The 18,873-nt window shown below is 46.2% G+C and overlaps 1 protein-coding gene across 1 annotated transcript in view; it reads right to left on the reverse strand.

Annotated features, from left to right (window-relative positions):
• Positions 1-425: 425 nt before the first annotated feature.
• The window catches only part of R3HDML (R3H domain containing like), a 102,378-nt gene continuing 83,930 nt past the window's right edge, over positions 426-18,873 (reverse strand). Inside the window, exons 5-6 of the mRNA XM_069243564.1 lie at positions 10,554-10,669; positions 426-4,227 (exon numbers count right to left, since the gene is read on the reverse strand). Coding sequence (XP_069099665.1) covers positions 4,095-4,227; positions 10,554-10,669 — 249 coding nt within the window. The 3' untranslated portion in view covers positions 426-4,094. The remainder of the gene's footprint in view (positions 4,228-10,553; positions 10,670-18,873) is intronic.

Raw genomic sequence — 18,873 nt, forward strand, 5'->3', positions numbered from 1 at the left:
GGTGACCACACAGCCCATGCCCAAAATACTGTCCTTGCCCCCACACACTTCTGTTACCACACACATAGACACTTGTGTTGCCACACACACTCACCACACTCCCCTGTCATTAAAGAAGCAGGCTCGCATTTAAAAAAAGGAAGACGTATTAGCTTCATCACTTCTTGCATTTTTCTGGTGGTGGAAATCAGAGACAATGTTTACTATTAACGTATAGGCTGTATTAACAAGTTCAATGTAGAACTGCCTTCACCTCACATTGCATTCCCTTGTCTCAGACCTCAAGACTTAACCATCAGCAGCTTTAAGATCCCACCATTGGTGGATAAGAGAGTTTCAATGTATTTAATGCACTTACAACATATAGCCCAGCACTCCGTAATTGTGAGTATCAGAGCCCAGGTAATAACACAAAGCAGTGTTTTAGATTTATGGTTTATTTAACAAATACATAACACAGTTTATTACACACATCAATATACGCAGTGGAGTGCAATGTATCCTCTCACAGTCTTATTCCATCCAGTGTTTTATTAGTCACTGAGCTTATTCTCATATAATCCTTCAATTAGTCCTAAATTCAGTGAAGACCATCATTGCTGAATATTTCCATTACATTAAGAACACATGTCATTGAGTTTATGACAGCAATACAAATTACTAAACATACAGTGGAAGACATCGGTTCAATTATGCACCATTAGAGGACATTGACATTTTATGGTGCCATTGTATTCGAGGCATACCAGTTTCTAACCAATAAGCTAATATAATCAGAGAAACTTTATATGTAATGTATAGATGAACAGATCGATTATAGATTGATAGATAGATAGGTAGACAGATAGACAAAAGTCTAGTGAGTCATGATGCCAATTCCCACCCTCAACAATGGAAACGCTCTGTGCATCTGCAGGTATGGTTTATGATTTATGCCATATTGCTAGTTTTCATGTGCAAACAAAATATTAACCTTATTCAGAAATTGGAGGTGTATAGGCTAAAAGGCAGTCTTTTTTGGGAGACTTGCTAAACTTTGAGAAAAGTGTTTCTCTCCAAGGAGTTAATAAGAAACTGCAGGTCTTACTGCTGAATTAATACAGAACAGAAAAGGAAAGTTATTTAACAGTCTTGGTAGTCGTTTATGGAGCACCTTTAATACACAGTGCCTTTCTTCCAGAGACATGTGAATATTTTAGAGAAACGTTGCCCATCCCTGGCCTCTGTTTCTCACTGCTCTCTGCGCTTGAAAACTACATGCACATGAATCCCGTGTTTTCTTTCTTTTCCTTGAGTGGAATAGCAAGATTACCATAAGCAAAATTGAGAAAGTTCCTGTCAATGGAAGATCATTTACATATCTACTAAGGTAGCATGCTTAAGGGAATATTTGAGTATGGCACCAATAGCCATTTCCGTTTCATCCTCGTGTTATCAATGAAAGGCACCCTTTCCTTAGCAAATCTTCCATCCAAAGATCCAACTTAGTGCTGACAAAAATGAACATACTTATTTGGTCCATAATTATTTAAGTAAAAAGTAGTCAGTGGAATTTCTTGGAGTATTTGTGGCAGGCTTAGGCCTCGAGAAATGTTTACTATTATATTCAAGATGCCAGAAAGTAACCAGTCACAAAGACAAGTGTGCAAACAGCAGTGGCGGCCCATCCTTTAGGGCGGAGGGGCCACGCCCCCCCACCTCTTGCCTCACGTGAAGAGTGTCTGTCAGGCTGAACAAAGGCCAGCCTGACAGACACTCTTCATTTTCAGCTCAGACAGCCAGGAGCAGACATGCGCAATTTGCGCAGACTCCTGGCTGCCTGAGCTGAACTTTGCTGGGCTGAGGAGGACATAGCTCCTATGGGCGTGACCTCCTCGGCTCAGCAAAGGTGCCTCGAGGCCCTCCCCTGGGTGACGAGGAAAGCGTCACCCATTGACACTCACCCTGGGCGCTTCAGGTTTAAGCCCTGAAGTGCTCAGGGCGAGTGTCAATCAGTGACACTTCGTCACAGAGTGGGGTGGGGTCAGCAGTCTCACTGACCCCATCCCACTCTGTGATGAGGCTGGGACTACTGCCTTCCCTCATTGGCTGACCTAAGGTCCTTACATAAATGGCTGTTCTGATCATTAAAAGACAGTAACTTCCCCGTGGGCCCTCATCTGTGGCCCAGGCCTACAACTCAGGAACAGGAAATATTATTAGTGGATTCATGATTGGCCAACAAATGGTCAATATTTCTATATTATTATAAATGCTGATAAGTATTTATTTTATACGGTATTCTAAATCTAACCACAACTGGACTACAGACACTCTTGAGTTAACGAATAACAATCTCCCAAAATATACCAAAATGGTGCTGTGAATACACATTTTTTATCATTAAGTTCTAAAACAAAATAGTTATCTTGCTTCATTTTATTGTTTAAAAATTCTTGGTGTGTATCTATAAACTTGTGGCAGTTCACTATGTCTAATAAATATGAATTGACATTTAAGGTTGGACCCTGGACTTAAAGATTTGGAGGGTGTATCTCTGATCAATGCATCACGTTTTCCATGACTACAACAGCGTGTGACAGGAGTTCTGTGCTCCAAGTATATTGCAATCATTGTGGGATGTGAAAAAATAGACAACCAGGTCAACTTATCATCCATGTTGCCTCTTAAATAGTATCCAAGTGTTCCAAGGTAAAATCTACATGAATTTCACATTCACTCAGTGAAAGAAAAGGAAAATATGTATCTCTACAAAATGTAATCGCATCAATCCTTTAAACAAGAAATAAAAAATTTATTTTTTTGCCAATTTTTGAAGCACGATGCCAAAATATACTTTTAGATGTTGTATTTCTAGATCTACGATCAGCCTTTGACTTGATCCCTTGTGAAAGCCTATGGAAGGTGCTGACAGATATTGGTCCACATAAAATATCCTGTCCATCTTAATCTGGTTGCATAAAAAAACTATGTCGAGGTTAGGTGGGGATCTATGGGTGAGCTAACCAGGAAAATAATGGTTGCTAAAGGGGTGGGGAATGGAGTTGTATTGGCCCAACACTATTCTATTGTACAATAATGATGTGGTCCCAATCTTAGACATACCCTGCAGTGATCCAATGAAAATTGGTTTCTTTAAAGTTCCTGCTAAGTTATTCACAGATGACATGCTCCTGATCTCCAGAACACCTGCTGGATTACAGGTCCGGTCATAGGGAGTACACTTCAGGTGTTCTGCGTCATAGGAGAATTTTGAGCACTGTCAAAACTCTGCCATTCAATTGACAGCCAGTGCTCAAATCTATGATTCTGGCAGGAAAAACAGCAGCAGATTTATTGCATATTTCACATAGTTTTTAAATCAAATGGATTTTCCATCTTCTTAACAGTGAGGTGGGAAATGCATGGCGATGGGACATAGTCATCATGCAACATTTTCTATTTGCCCACTTCATAATTCTAGAATTGAAATCATTCTCCATCTTAATTATATACATTAGATACAAAACATAGTACCCTTTCTTATAAGTCTGTTTATATATCAACCCCTCTGTGACACTATCTCACCTTATGTATGCCTCCCTCCATATGATACTAAAAGTACGAAAAATAAGAACTCAGTGCAAGTCAGTCTTTTTACAGCTTCTACGAACTGACTCCACATTTTGACATTAAAGCATATTCTCTTTTTTACACAAGTGAAAAATAAATGAATCATCTTATATAAATATTTCCTAGCTTTTACAGGTATTGTACACGGTAAATACTGTAATTATTTATTGGTGCATTACTCAAAATCAGTGTAATACTGATATCTATATATATTGGGTAACAATCAAATTCTCGCAAAGAGAAACGAGATCATGGAACAATACAAATACATTGATTGCCCCAAAACACAATGAAGAAACTGGTGTGTGTGATTCTTTTGGGGCGACCAGTGCCTTTAACTCAACTGTTAATTTGAAATGTGCATGAGTAAGAACTATAAAATGCTATTTCAAATCAATTCTTGAACATTCACAATCGTTGAAAATGAGTGCTATACTTGAATACATGTTAATTCTTCATAAGTCAGAAATATAATTGAGCTACTAAAACCAGTTGACTTTGTCGGATTTCGCTCCCGAGAAGCAAAGGTTGTTGCTGCAAACACCACCATAGCTTGGGGGGCAGGCTGAACAAGGTCTTCCCATCTTGTAAGGGGCTTCTCCTATCCAGTTGCCTCTGAAAAGTACATAAATAGGCATATAGTTAGTGTTTCTACTAAATAATGCTTTGAGGAGCATTTTTAATCTCTCAGCTATGATTAATACAAAAACACACCAATTCATTTGCTGCATGTGCATATTAATATTACAGCAGAAAATGCAAGAGTGTGCCAGAACATTTGCTTATAAAATGTTTATCCTTTGCTCTGGTGCATACCTTCCTGCAAATGAACCTCAGCAGAAAGCCACTAGTTCGGAGACTGAGTTGGAGCACTCACACTCCCCCAAAGATAGTGATTTGTAGACCACTCTTGAAGTAGCCAAACACGTGCTGATGGCCCATTTGTTTTCAACAGACCTACTGTTCACCCCTCATGCAGGTCTGGTTTTATTTAATACAACCAAGATGTGGTGGGGGTGCTGTGATATAGATACCTAATGTCCATGTGCCGGATTCACAGATATTTGCACAGATCTGCGAATCATGGATGTACATCTTTGATATGTGTCGATTTCCACATAATTGCGAATAGGCAAGCATCCCATTCACAATGCATTATTTTTTTTAAATAACATCAGGAAGTGAATTATTAATTTGGAAATCGATCGCCCTCATGAACTCAATAAATACACCTTCGCTATGTCTCAACACAAGTCTTGAAAAAACTCTTCTTATCCCGTAAAAGCTACTGCACTATCAGCAGTCAATTTCTCTGAGAAATGGAACTTAAGTTCCCTCAGTACCAACCCAATAATACTCCCTATTCAATTTAGAAAACTATAGCAAACTGTAAAGCAAAAGGACACAAAAATCATTAAAACTGAATAAGATGAATTTTAAAATATTTAGGGCTAAATTACGTGATCATTATTCGTTTTTCCATCTCTTTGCTATCTTGCTTTAAGAGCAGGATTAAGGCCCCTTTACATTATATCACTAATAGGGGGTAGTTAGCACGAAATGGGAACATATTGACCCAAATTAAATGTTTGTAGATCTGATTACCGTTACTTAGAAGGGCATAACTGTTTGTCTTTCTGTGGATGCTGACCCCTTCAGAATTCCAGATAGTTTCACAGCACTTTGTGAAACGATTTCTCGTATGCTAACTAGGGATAAAATACCAAAAGCCCGACCAGTCCAGTCATGGGTTAGTTCAGATTGCACTACAGCCCTTTTAGTCCATAAAAGGGCTACTGACATGATCCCACAAAATCGGGATGCTATTAAGGAAGCCAGAAAAGAATACAAATGTGTCATAGATATAAGAAATGAGGAAGTTAGATTTAAAGCCTGGGAAGACTTGTAAGAGGCAGCCCAATCAAGGTTTAACAGCGTTTTCCGGGATCATAAATCACTCCTCTTTTTCTGAATGCCTAGCCTCAGAGAGTGCCACATCTCAGAATAGGACTGGGTTGAGCATTTCTCCTGATCTTTGATTCCTACAACCCGGTATCGAATCATATTTCTTTGATAGATTGTTCGGTGCTTCCCTCACCTGCCAAGCCATGGTTAAGTGAATCCATTCTTGTGGCAGACGTTCCAAATCTAGTCTTAGTATTACATCTAGGAAGGTGACAGGCACCAAAGGGGGCCTCTATTGAACCTCGCCTTCTGGGCTCCCTTAATAACTAACATTCTTGGAGCAGTTATAAGAGAGGGTCCCATTGACTCCTGGAGGGAATCAATCACTGTGTTGATCTTCAGGAAAGGCCTGTTATTGCCTTAATTCATTATTAAACTCCTCTGTTAAAATTGTAGGCATGGTAATTTTGGGCAAACTGGAAGAATGGGCTGTGGCCAATATTGGTTCCATCCTGGCCTTGGAACTGATAAACAATGGCTTAATCTTTCTGTAATCCTAGGGAAATATGTCACGGCCAGGAGAGGTACTAAATGTTAGAAATGGGGTCTTTGGTTGGCAGTTAGGTTACCCCCTGTCCAAGCAAGGACCCTCACTCTAATCAGGGTAAATCACACACAATCCAAATTATCCTGTACCCACCCTCTGGTAGCTTGGCACTGAGCAGTCAGGCCTAATTTAGAAGGCAATGTGTAAAGTATTTGTGCAATAATTCATACAATACCACAATATACCACCACAAAAATACACCACACAATGTTTAGAAAAATATATAATATTTATCTGGATAAATGCAGGTGAAAACCATTAAAGATTAAATAAGCAAATGTAGGGATATCACTGAAAGTGATATCAAATATCTTAGAGTTTAAATATTAGTGTAAAAGCAATACAATGTGTCTTAAGTTCTCCTAGAAACAAGAAGTGTCTCTTGCTGGACAAAGTACCTGGTTTGCGCTGAAAAATCCTCACAAGGGAATGCAGAGGAGGAGGTGCGTGGAAACGGTGAGTGTGAGTCGGTTTTGCCCCTTCGCACACGGACTTGAGTCATTATTTTCAATGCGGGGAAGACGTTGCATCGATTTCTGGCACGCGGACTTGGATCCTCTTTGGGTTGCGGGGTTTTTGGACGCCCCAGGGATAATGCGTGGAATCCTGGGCTTGCGGAACGAAGTCACAGGTGCTGCGTCGATTCCAGTGGGTGATGCACGGAATTTTCTTCCGCACGGCAGGCTCTGCGTCGACTCCTCTCAGGAAGTCGGGCTGCGTCGATCTGAGTTGGGTTGTTTCGATGCAGTAAGGCCATACCTCCAAGTTCCGGTCGCGTCGCTGGTGCTGCGTCGATCTTCTGTCATTCCAGACTCATCGTGCGGTGAATTTTTCACTGCAAGCAGGCTGTGAATCTTTCTTGGCAGGCGGTGCATCAAATTTTCCCTGCACGAGGATTTCAGCTGCAGGAGAGAAGTCTTTTTGGTCCTGACACTTCAGGGAACAGGAGGCAAGCTCTATCCAAGCCCTTGGAGAGCACTTCGACAGCACAGCAAGAGAGCAGCAAGACAGCAAGCCAACAACAAGGCAGCAGTCCTTATCAGAAAGCAGTCAGGTGAGTCCTTTGGACAACCAGGCAGTTCTTCCTGTCAGGGTGCAGGTTCTAGTTGAGGTTTCTTCTCCAGGAACTGTCTGAGGCCCTGTTTTTATACCCAAATGTGCCTTTGAAGTGGGGGAGACTTCAAAGAGTGGCTTAGAAGTGCACCAGGTCCCCTTTCAGTTCAATCCTGTCTGTCATGGTCCCAGTAGGGGGTGTGGCAGTCCTTTGTGTGAGAGCAGGCCCTCCACCCTCCCAGCCCAGGAAGACCCAGGAAGACTCATTCAAAATGCAGATGTATGCAAGTGAGGCTGAGTATCATTTGTTTGGGGTGTGTCTGAGTGAATGCACAAGGAGCTGTCAACTAAACCCAGCCAGAAGTGGATTGTAAGGCACAGAAATATTTAAGTGCAGAGAAATGCTCACTTTCTAAAAGTGGCATTTCTAAAATAGTAATATTAAATCCAACTTCACCAGTCAGCAGGATTTTGTATTACCATTCTGCCATACTAAATATGACTTTCCTACTCAGATCAGGAGCTACCACTCAAACAATGTATGAGGGCAGCCCCAATGTTAGCCTATGAAGGGAGCAGGCCTCACAGTAGTGTAGAAACAAATTTAGGAGTTTTACACTACCAGGACATGTAAACTACACGGGTACATGTCCTGCCTTTTACCTACACAGCACCCTGTCCTAGGGGTTACCTAGGGCATACCTTGGGGGTGACTTATATGCAGAAAAAGGGGAGTTTTAGGCTGGGCATGTACTTTTAAATGCCAAGTTGAATTGGCAGTGAAACTGCACACACAGGCCTTGCAATGGCAGGCCTGAGACAAGGTTAAGGGGCTAGTGAAGTGGGTGACACAATCAGTGCCGCAGGCCCACTAGTAGCTTTTAACCTACAAGCCCTGGGCACATATAGTGCACTCTACTAGGGACTTATAAGTAAATTAAATAGCCCAGTTGGGTGTGATCCAATGTTACCATGTTTAAAGGGAGAGAGCATATGCACTTTAGCACTGGTTAGCAGTGGTAAAGTACACAGAGTCTAAAAACCAGCAAAAACAGTATCTCAAAAGTGGAGGGAGGCAGGCAAAAAGTTAAGGGTGACCACCCTAAGGCTGTAATTTCTAACACTATACAAATGTCCTTTATGGACCTCTCCTCCACTTTCGACCTGGTTGATAGGGGGAAACTATAGGAGTTGACGGAACAAGCAGGTATTGATCCCTCCCTTACTTGACCTCCTATGACGCCTTCATTGGGGCACAACTATGAAAGTGCATTATACTCTAACTGTTAATTCCAGTGATCCCATACATGTCACACAAGGGGTAAGGCAGGGCTGTATACTGGTGCACTTTTTATTTAGATTTTATATTAACACTTTAGACTTGGTTTTAGTTTCCCATGCTAAGAATGTCCCCAAAATAGATCCTAATCTGGTCCCTGCACTTTTGTACACAGACTATGAGGTCCTTATCAGATGCACAGCCAAAGGACTACAGTCCCTTTTTTATGATTTTAATGATTTTATGAAGGATTCAAATTTGAAAGTTAATCACAAAAGTCTTTTATATTGACCTGTAGTCCAGAAAATACTGTCTCAAAACGATTTCTTATTGGGGAGATCCTTATTACCAACATATCTAATTGTAATTATTCTAGCATTTTGTTTGATGCCAACGTGACTTGGGATAGGTTATTCACTCATAGAGCCCAGAAGATGGTTGCATCTTGTGAATCGATTCACAACTTTGTGGAAAGGTAGGCTTCAAGTCACTTAGAGAGATGTCCATGTTATAAAGGAGTAAACGTCTTCCAGCTGGAACATATGGAACAGGAGAATGGGAATATGCAGGACTGGGTAATCTGCGTGTTGCTGAAAATGATGTTGTGTAGATTACTGGCCATCTCCAAAACCATGTGGGGTTTAGGCTGTTTGGAAGATCAAGAAAGTCTAGCTCCACTTTCATTATGAAATTATGGGTCAATCTGAGACCAGTTTCTCCAGTACGGTTTTAGAGGACCGCCTTATACTAAGTATTATGATAGTTATCCCCAGGCTATCATATGTTAAGAATACCCTCCCATATCTGGGTCTGAGCCCTTCTTTTGACTCCCAAGGTAGCATTGGCCCCATGCTGAGGAGCTTGTAAAACAAACGTTTTTTGCTGACAGGTAGAAAGCCAGAATAGTAAAGTCCCTTGATATGGTTTGAATTCTTCGATAAGTGTCAATTTTAACCACCTAAGGGATGGAACCCTACCTATCTTGAATACAGAACCCTGAGAAAAGATTTCACCTTACTCACCTAAGATTAAGTATAATGCACTTTTAAATAGCGGTTTCCCAGACAGGTACCTGGTTTGCCCCAATCCCCTGTTGCCCTTGTGACGCTGACTCTACCAAATATATGAAGCATTTTTTGCATTTTTTTGCACATTGTATCCCACTTTAAGATCTTGATATTTACGCCCTAGTTTACGTCACATGAATTTTAACACACATTGAGAAAAGTTGCACTTTTTAAAACATTTAGATTCTCCCACAACATGTTTATCTGCCACGAACCTGTCGCTGCCATAAAACTGAAAAGGAAATATCCCTTGTAACTATAACTAATAATAGACTCTTTCCAATGTACATATTTTTAATAGCTATACTTTTTCAAGTAACACGTTAAAGACTGCTTGTTTGCATTGAAGTATTTTTGTATTCGGACACCCCAACCTAAAGTACTTAAATCTAAAGCTTCTGCTTTATGGTTACCTTGGGATGGTTTATCACTTAGCATCATCTTTATTTTACTACTAGGGCATATCTTTGTGTTTTTAAGTTGTAATGTTCATTTGATTTTCTGTTATATTTATCTTGAAATTAAGTTTTATGTTTGATTGTTATTGTGCTGTGACAAAGTGATAATTATATTTTATCATGTGCTCTTATAGTCATATTTTGCATAAATTAAGGTCAGAATTAGTCTGCCAGGTGTTGTAAATGAAAGATTTTGAACAAAAGTACATAACATATGCTTTTGCTTATACATGTCTGCGAGTCATCTGTTCATCCATTACATTTTGCAGACGATTCTCACTTTAGAAGGTATCTGTGAACACACATACAACACCTGAGGAAATGTGGAGATCTAGACAGAGCGATGCTATGCACCATTGGAGCATATCTTTGTACCGCATAGCGCTCAACCAACATCTCCCTCACAAGCCTTACTCCGTTTAACACCCTTCCAACAAGGCACCTATAAAAGGGCAAGCAGAGGCTGGTGAAAATCCGAGTGCTTGAAGGCTTCGTGGAGGGTCTTAAAGTGATATACAAATGCATCAGTAGTTTAAATTACAACACCATATTTTATGTAATTGTGACCTTACTTGATGGCATAGTTGCACACTAAGTAAACAGCTTGGCGCCATGTGCTTCCCCAGACGTTCATGTTAGTGCAGGTGTGAACAGCGCAGCCCATCCGGTTGGTTGAGGCCCAAACCATCTGCAAGAAACAACATCAGCCTTCATGGTATTTAGGAATCCATTTTTATTTCGAAACAGCAGATGCGACTTAAAACCTACTCTTTATTTATTCTGTTTTAAACGTACCAGACTTTAAAGGAAACAACATATTAGAAAAGGTAAAGGATGTAAATATCCTGCAATTGTGAAAAGTATGGGTTTTCGGTGGATGGTACACTGCTGAATTTCAGGCTTACATCGGTCATTATTTTAAAACTAAGATGCATGTTTCCATAAGGAAGGCAGTCAAAAGAGAATTCATTGTTTCGTTGTCCTTGCAAAAACAGTTCGACCTACACATTGCATAATGTAAAAACCTTATAGTAGCATAAAACCCCTGACGTTTGACAACGTGTGTGCATTTGTGACTAATATTTGCACCTCACTGACTGCGAAGTAGAGCAAAGTAGCGCAAAATACTACTCTGATTTACTATAAGTAATCTTCCAGCTCAGAAACAGATTGCCCTGGAAAGTAATTTGCAATTCAACTCTTAGTGCTACTTTGCCTTCCTTTTGACTTCTTAGCACTTGCAAAAAGTGTTCATAAATTTGACCTGAAGTGCAGGGATGGGGAAGAAATAGGTATTAGGAGGAATCAAGGTGATGCAGTCGTTGTATCTGGCAACCCTGGCGTAAGCTGTACTGGCAGGGAGGTCCTGAGAAAACCTTTAGGGTCCACCATTTATAAGTACTGACAATGCAAATTCAAGGACCATTTCAGCACTGAATCCAGCGCTTTTGTCTCTCGCGATCATACTGCAGACAATACAGGGTGAGTTCTAAACCTCAAATTCCTATCAGAGTGTAGAGTTAGGGCTTTCTGAAAGAAAACTATAGTCCGTTTCACAAGCCACAAATGTACAAGTTCTATGCTTGTTCCTCTCAACTCAATCTGAGGCACAAACAGGAGCCCAGGTCTCCATTATCTGCAAATTATTTCTAACAGATCTATAAAAGTTCATCCCAAATAGTTGAGCATTTTGCATATTTCCAAATCCGTGCACCCATAGTATGAGGCCACTACTGCATCTCATCACACCAAGTCCTAAAATAATTGCAAAAACAGTCAGTTATGAGAAAATGGTAGCTTAATACCTCAAAATTCATGCTCTTTGAAAGATGGAAGAAATGAGTTGTAGTTTATATCTACCAATTTGAGCCTCTGGAGATTCCAGGCAGCTGAATTTCATCATAACGTTTTTTTTGTGCGGAATTTATCTTGTGGCTCTGACAAAATGAGTGAGTATTTCCTAGAAATAAACTTCTATTTACTTGGGAATCTCTATAAAATAAATGTAGGCCTTAAATTGTTGTATAAGAATGTTTTAAATATGTCCTATTGCCACAAAAGAAAATAGTTTGGTTCTTAAACCCTGTAGAACAAGGGGGTCATTCTGACCTCAGCGGTAAAAGGCTCTTACCGCCGGTCAGAAGACCGCCATTCTACCGCCGCGCCCGCAGTAAACCACCACGGTCATTCTGACCCACAACTGCCAAGCCGCCAAAAACCCGACATCCACGGAAGGCCGCCTCATCAGCGGGCAGCGATAAACTGGAGATGACCAAACCTCCACCGCCACGCCAACACAAACACGCCCATGCCATTCCGACCCACGAATCCACGCGGCGGTCTTTCAACCGCGGTAATCCATTGGCGGTACACACCGCCGCGGTCAAAAAACACACCCAGCTCCAAAACACAGCCACATTGGACAATTTGAAATACACACACCTGATACACATACAAACAACACTCCCACACATCCAAGCAACTATAAAACACACACCCACATCACCCACAAACCCCCAGTACTAGAAAATCGGAGAGAAGGCGATAGAGAGAGAGAGAGAGAGCACAGCAATCGAAAAGCCCAACACACACAGGAACCCAACATCATCAACCACACCACACCTACGCACACATCACCACACACCACCACGCACATCACCACAAACACCACCCCACACCTCATCCACACCACCCCATGGCACCCCAAAGACACCCCAGGTTTTCGGACCAAAAACTCAGGGTCATGGTGGAGGAAATTATAAGGGTAGAGCCCCAGCTCTTCGGCACACAGGTGCAACACACCACAATAGCCAGGAAGGCGGAGCTATGGCAAAGGATCGTTGACAGGGTCAACGCTGTGGGACAGCATCCCAGAAACCGGGAAGACATCCGAAAGCGCTGGAACGACCTACGGGGGAAGGTACGGTCGATGGTCTCAAGACACAACATCGCTGTGCAGAAGACTGGCGGCGGACCACCACCCACTCCACCCAAATTCACAGCATGGGAGCAAGAGGTCTTGAACATCCTGCATCCTGCGGGCCTCGCTGGAGTAGGCGGAGGAATAGACTCTGGTAAGTCTAATCTCAACTACTCCCCCCCCCAACCACCAGCATGCCAACCCACACCCCCACCCTCACCCCCAACCCCCAGCACACATCCTCCCTGCCAACGTCTCACCAGCACAACCCACCCAACCCAAAACCAAACCCTGAATGCCAACCCAAACCATGGACACCCATCACCTATGCATGACCACTGCACATACCCATCCTCCCCCACAAACCACCCTCACAACTCCTCCCACAAGGGAATGCCAGCACTGGGGGACAAGGGCACCCACAAATCGCACGCCATGGAACACACAGAAGCAATAACCATACTCTTTCGCCCCTGCAGGGCCCGAACGCCAACACACCGCCACGGAGAGTCCAGATATGTCCATCCCACCCCCAGAACAGGCCCCCAGTGAGGACAGCAGCTCTGTCGACCTAGAACCTGATGACCAGCCCAGACCATCGGGGACCTCTGGACAGTCGGTTCCCCACACACAGACACAGGCCACACCAGACCTGACCCCCTCTGGGAATATCAGCACAGCTCCCACCCAGCGGGCCCATGCCTCTGTCTCCAGGACAGGTCAATCAGCGGTGTGTCCGCCACTACAGGGCACCCAGGCTGACCCAACACCCCAACAACAACAGGGACCTGGGGGCAGTGGTAGTGGGCACACCGTCCAGGGGACAGAGGCCCGGGGAAACAGGGCAACTGGGAGGGCTGCTGTGCGACGGGGGGAGGACAGGCCCAGGGAACCGACTCTCCAAGAGGCCCTCACCACCATCATGGGAGCATACCACCGCTCCCAGGAGACGATGGCGACGGTACTGGCCAGGTTCCAGGAGATCCAGGCACAGCAGGAGGAACGGTACTTGGGGTACAGAGAGGAGCTCAGGAACATCGTCCTGGCCCTGAACCAAATAGTCAGCACATTGCGGGACCATGTGGCACCCCAAAGGGCCCCTGTCACCAGCCTGGACCAGGAACAGCTTACCACCTCCGCCGGCGCTAGTGGACAGGAGGCCCCCACACAACGACTGGCCACCAGAACCCCACCTCCTGCTGAAGATCAACCACCCCGCAAGAGGAACCTGAGATCACAAAGGAAGACAGAGTAGGATGCCAAGACCCCTGCCAGCATAAAATACCCCCTGATGTCATTCCACTGTCCCACATTGTCACCCTGTCCAACCTTGAACTGCCCCTGCTCCATCCTTCCACAGGCATATGGACAATGCACCTGTAAGACTGAGATCTGGACTCTGCCATGGACATTACTCCACCCCCACCCATCACCGTTTTACTTTCATGGACCTATATGTAGCACTTTAAATAAATCACTAATTGCACTTAAAACACTCAGGAGTCTGCTTGTATTCTTAACAAATGTATTACACATAACGGTTCAAAAATGTTCAGTTACATTGTGATGACAACATACCAATCTCAATGTGCTTTACTCCATGGGCAAACAAAGCAGAAGTCACGCAGTGGGTCATACTGCTCTGAAAAGGGAAGGGAAAGTCACAAGTCAGTTGAAAGGAACTGGGGGGAAACACAGAAAGTAGAGATTCAGGAGGCCTGAAGTAAATGTAAAATGGCGTGGGGGATTCTTACCCGTGTGCTACTGAAAATACTGTTGTATGACTGTGTCCCTGTTGTCTGTGTCGTCCCCGTCGTCTTCCTCCTCGTCACTCTCCACAGGCTCCACAGCTGCTACAACACCACCATCTGGACCATCCTCCTGCAGGAAAGGCAACTGGCGTCGCAATGCAAGATTGTGAAGCATACAGCAGGCCACGATGATCTGGCACAACTTCTTTGGTGAGTACATTAGGGATCCCCCTGTCATATGCAGGCACCTAAACCTGGCCTTCAGGAGGCCAAAGGTCCTTTCTATGATCCTCCTAGATCGCCCATGGGCCTCATTGTACCGTTCCTCTGCCCTGGTCCGGGGATTCCTCACTGGGGTCAGTAGCCACGGCAGGTTGGGGTAACCAGAGTCACCTATTAGCCACACACGTTGTCTCTGTAGCTGTTCCATCACATAGGGGATGCTGCTATTTCGCATAACATACGCGTCATGCACTGACCCAGGGAACTTGGCATTCACATGGGAGATGTACTGGTCAGCCAAACAGACCACCTGCACATTCATAGAATGGTAATTCTTCCTGTTTCTGTACACCTGCTCGTCGTCTTTTGGGGGTACTAAGGCCACATGGGTCCCATCAATGGCACCAATGATGTTGGGGATATGTCCAAGGGCATAGAAGTCACCCTTCACAGTGGCCAAATCCCCCTCCTCAGGGAAAACAATGTAGCTTCGCATTTATTTCGTCAGGGCAGACAACACTCTGGCCAAAATCTTAGAAAACATAGGCTGAGACATCCCTGATGACATGGCCACTGTAGTCTGAAAAGACCCACTTGCCAAAAAATGGAGGACTGACAGAACCTGCACCAGAGGGGGAATTCCTGTGGGTTGGCAGATGGGGGACATCAGGCCTGGCTCCAGCTGGGCACACAGTTCATGTATAGTGGCTCGGTCAAATCGGTATCGAAGTATTATATGACGTTCCTCCATTGTCGACAGGTCCACCAGCTGTCGGTACACAGGAGGATTCATCCTTCTCCTCGCAAGTCCCAGCGGACGGTGCCTAGGAAGGACAACATGGAGTACAGAGTCAAGCAACCCACAGGTACGTAACTACAGCTTGCACAGTACACGAATCGCTATGCATTGAATGGCTTGTATGAGTGGCAATGCAAGGCCTAGGCCTGTGTGACGCAGTAGAAATTAAGCCATGTGGGCCCTTGAAATGGCGGCTGCCTGACCTGAGAAGTGTGACAGTGGGATGTGAGGTCAATGCGCTGGCGTGACACACCGTGGCGGTAGGCGGTCGAAGACCATGGGGCAAAGCCGCATTGGTTAACATTGAACCCTATGGGTTTCAGGAGCCAATGACGATGTGCGCCGGCGGTCGCGGTACGCACCGCCACGGGCGTGACCGCCATTTTCTATCTGTTTAATCACTCGAGACCTGATCATCCACAGGAGAGGACCTATACTGCAAGTGCTGCTGTGACCTCGGTCTGGAAGAGACAATGGCTGCTGCGACCGGGGAAAGGGCCCCTGCCTTCACTACAGAAGAGTTGGAGAAACTTGTGGATGGGGTCCTGCCCCAGTATGCGCTACTCTACGGTCCTCCAGACCAACAGGTAAGTCCACTGTGTGCACGTGGAATGGGCTATGCCTGTGTTGAGTGGGGTGGATATTAGATGGTGGGGTGGGGAGGGAATGACGAGTGCAAGGCACGACAGATGAGAGCATGTACAACATGGCAAGTTTGGGGAGGGGGGGCCAATCATATCTATCATGCGGAATATTGATGATATGTCCAATTCCACCCTGTACATGTCAAATAGGTCAGCGCCCATCAGAAAGTCGACATTTGGCGTGCCATCGCCAAGGAAGTCCGGAACCTGGGGGTCCACAACAGACGGGGCACCCACTGCCGCAAGAGGTGGGAGGACATCTGCCGCGGGACCAGGAAGACCGCCGAGTCACTGCTGGGGATGGCCTCCCAACCTAGGAGGGGTGCCAGTCGTACCCTGACCCCCCTGATGTCCCGGATCCTGGCGGTGGCCTACCCCGATTTGGATGGGCGCGTGAGGACATCACAGCAGACACAAGGGGGTGAGTACCAGCACATTCAGCTATATTTACGCGCAGTGGAGGTGCCTGGGTGGGGGAGGAGGGCTGTGGGTGACATGAGGCCAGGGCGCTTTCTGTAGTGTAGTCCTCTCCTTTAGCCATGTCCCTGTGTCCCCGCCCCCCCACCTCTGTAGGGAGACAAGTACAGCTATCCATGGTCCTGCATCACCCATCTGCGCGTTTCTTGTCCCTAGACCTGTTGGCCGAGTCACAAGTACTGAGTAGTGTACCCCGATTGCGCGGCTTAGTGCATGAGGCTCCTGTGTCTGTCCTCTCCGCCAACGGTGTTGACAAAGCATGCACTCAACCTGTTTTTATTTCTCCCCCCACCCTTTTTCTTTATCTTCTTGTGCATGTGTGCATTAGCACCATCAGGCGGAGGAGAATTGGCACCGGAGCACGAGGGAGCTGCAACTCACAAGGCCCCGGTGGGCCATGGCACAGACACCGAGGCCACCAGTGATACGGAGGGCGAGGGGAGCACCACAACGGGGACCCGTGGTGACACCAGCGACACCGACACGTCCTCGGATGGGAGCTCCCTAGCGGTGGCGGCAACATCCGTCCCCCCCGCCTCTACAGGTACAGCCGCCACCCAGCACACCAGCTCCGCCCTCCCAGCAGCCCAGCAGCCCCTCAGCCTCTGCTCCGTGCCCGCTCGCCCAAGAAGGCGGGCATCTCCTTCGCCCCAGGCACCTCAGGCCCTGCCCCTGTTACCCCTGCTGCCCTCAGTGAGGAGGTCATTGACCTCCTACAGACCATCATTGTTGGGCAGTCTACCCTTTTGAATGCCATCCAGGGGGTAGAGAGGGAGGTGCATCGTAGCAATGCATACCTGGAGGGCATTCATTCGGGTCAGGCTGCCCATCAACGATCGTTCAATGCTCTGGCCTCAGCACTGACGGCAGCCATTGTCCCTGTTTCCAGCCTCCCTCTTCTAACTGCCTCCACCCTGTCTCTGTCTCTGTTCCTCAGCCTATCCCATCCACACCATCTGACCAGCCTGCACACACCTCAACACCCAAGGGCAGCTCATCCAGACATAAGCACCACAGATCACACAAACATTCACCCAAGCAACACCCAGATGCAGACATGCCAACAGCCACTACCTCCTCTGTGTCTGCCACCTCCTCGTCTCCCTCCTCCCTCCCTGTGACGTCTACACTCACACCTGCCTGCACACCACCAACAGCCAGTACTGCCATCACCAGCACACCCTCCAGTACAGTCCGCACACGTGCAGTCACCACCCCCACTGCCATTTACACGTCCCCTGTGTCCTCTCCCACTGTGTCTGTCACCCCCTCTTCCAAGACACACAAACGCAGGCAGCCACCCACCCAACAGCCAACCACCTCACGACAGCCTCCAGCCCATGCACCTTCACCCAAGGACAGCACACCTGACTCTCCTACAACCACATCCTCTTCCTCCACTCCCATAACCACTACACCTACCCTTTACCTTGGTCCTAAAAAAGTTTACCTCTCCAGTCTTAACCTCTTTCCCTCACCTGACCCACCCCCTCCATCTGCTAAGAGTCACATGAGCGCCTCAGCCACCACCAGCCCGGCTTCAAGGGTCACCGTGGTCCATGGATTTTGGAGTCCCCCCTTTGCCAGCAGTGATACATCGGTCAGCAGCAAGGGGACAGCCAGCCCCCCACCTGGAAAGAGGACCCGTAAAGTAAGGGGCCGCCGCGAGAAGACTGACACGGCTGCCCCCAAGGACCAAAGTTCAGCCACTTCACCTGCCACAACATCCAGGGGAGGCAAGGCCCCGAGAGCCACATCGAAGGAGGGCAAGGGCAGCAGGGCGGAGAAGTCAGCCAGCAGGAGCGCGGAGCAGGAGGGCCCCACAAGCCCCATCCCAGGTGTGAGGGAGGACACCCAAGGGCCCAGGACACCGTCACCGAAGGGTCCAGCAACTGCACGGTCGGAGGGCGACTGAGCAGGGAGTCCTGGCCAGGTCGGACTCCCTTGACTAACAGAACAAGCACCGCTGAAGAGGGCCCCGCCGTGCTGAAAGTCACCGCTGAACAGGGCCCCGCCGTGCAGAAAGGCACCGCTGAAGAGGGCCCCGCCATGCAGAAAGGCACCGCTGAAGAGGGCCCC

This window comes from Pleurodeles waltl, chromosome 7 (genome assembly GCF_031143425.1).
Source record: "Pleurodeles waltl isolate 20211129_DDA chromosome 7, aPleWal1.hap1.20221129, whole genome shotgun sequence".
In the NCBI taxonomy this organism is placed as follows: Eukaryota; Metazoa; Chordata; class Amphibia; order Caudata; family Salamandridae; genus Pleurodeles; species Pleurodeles waltl.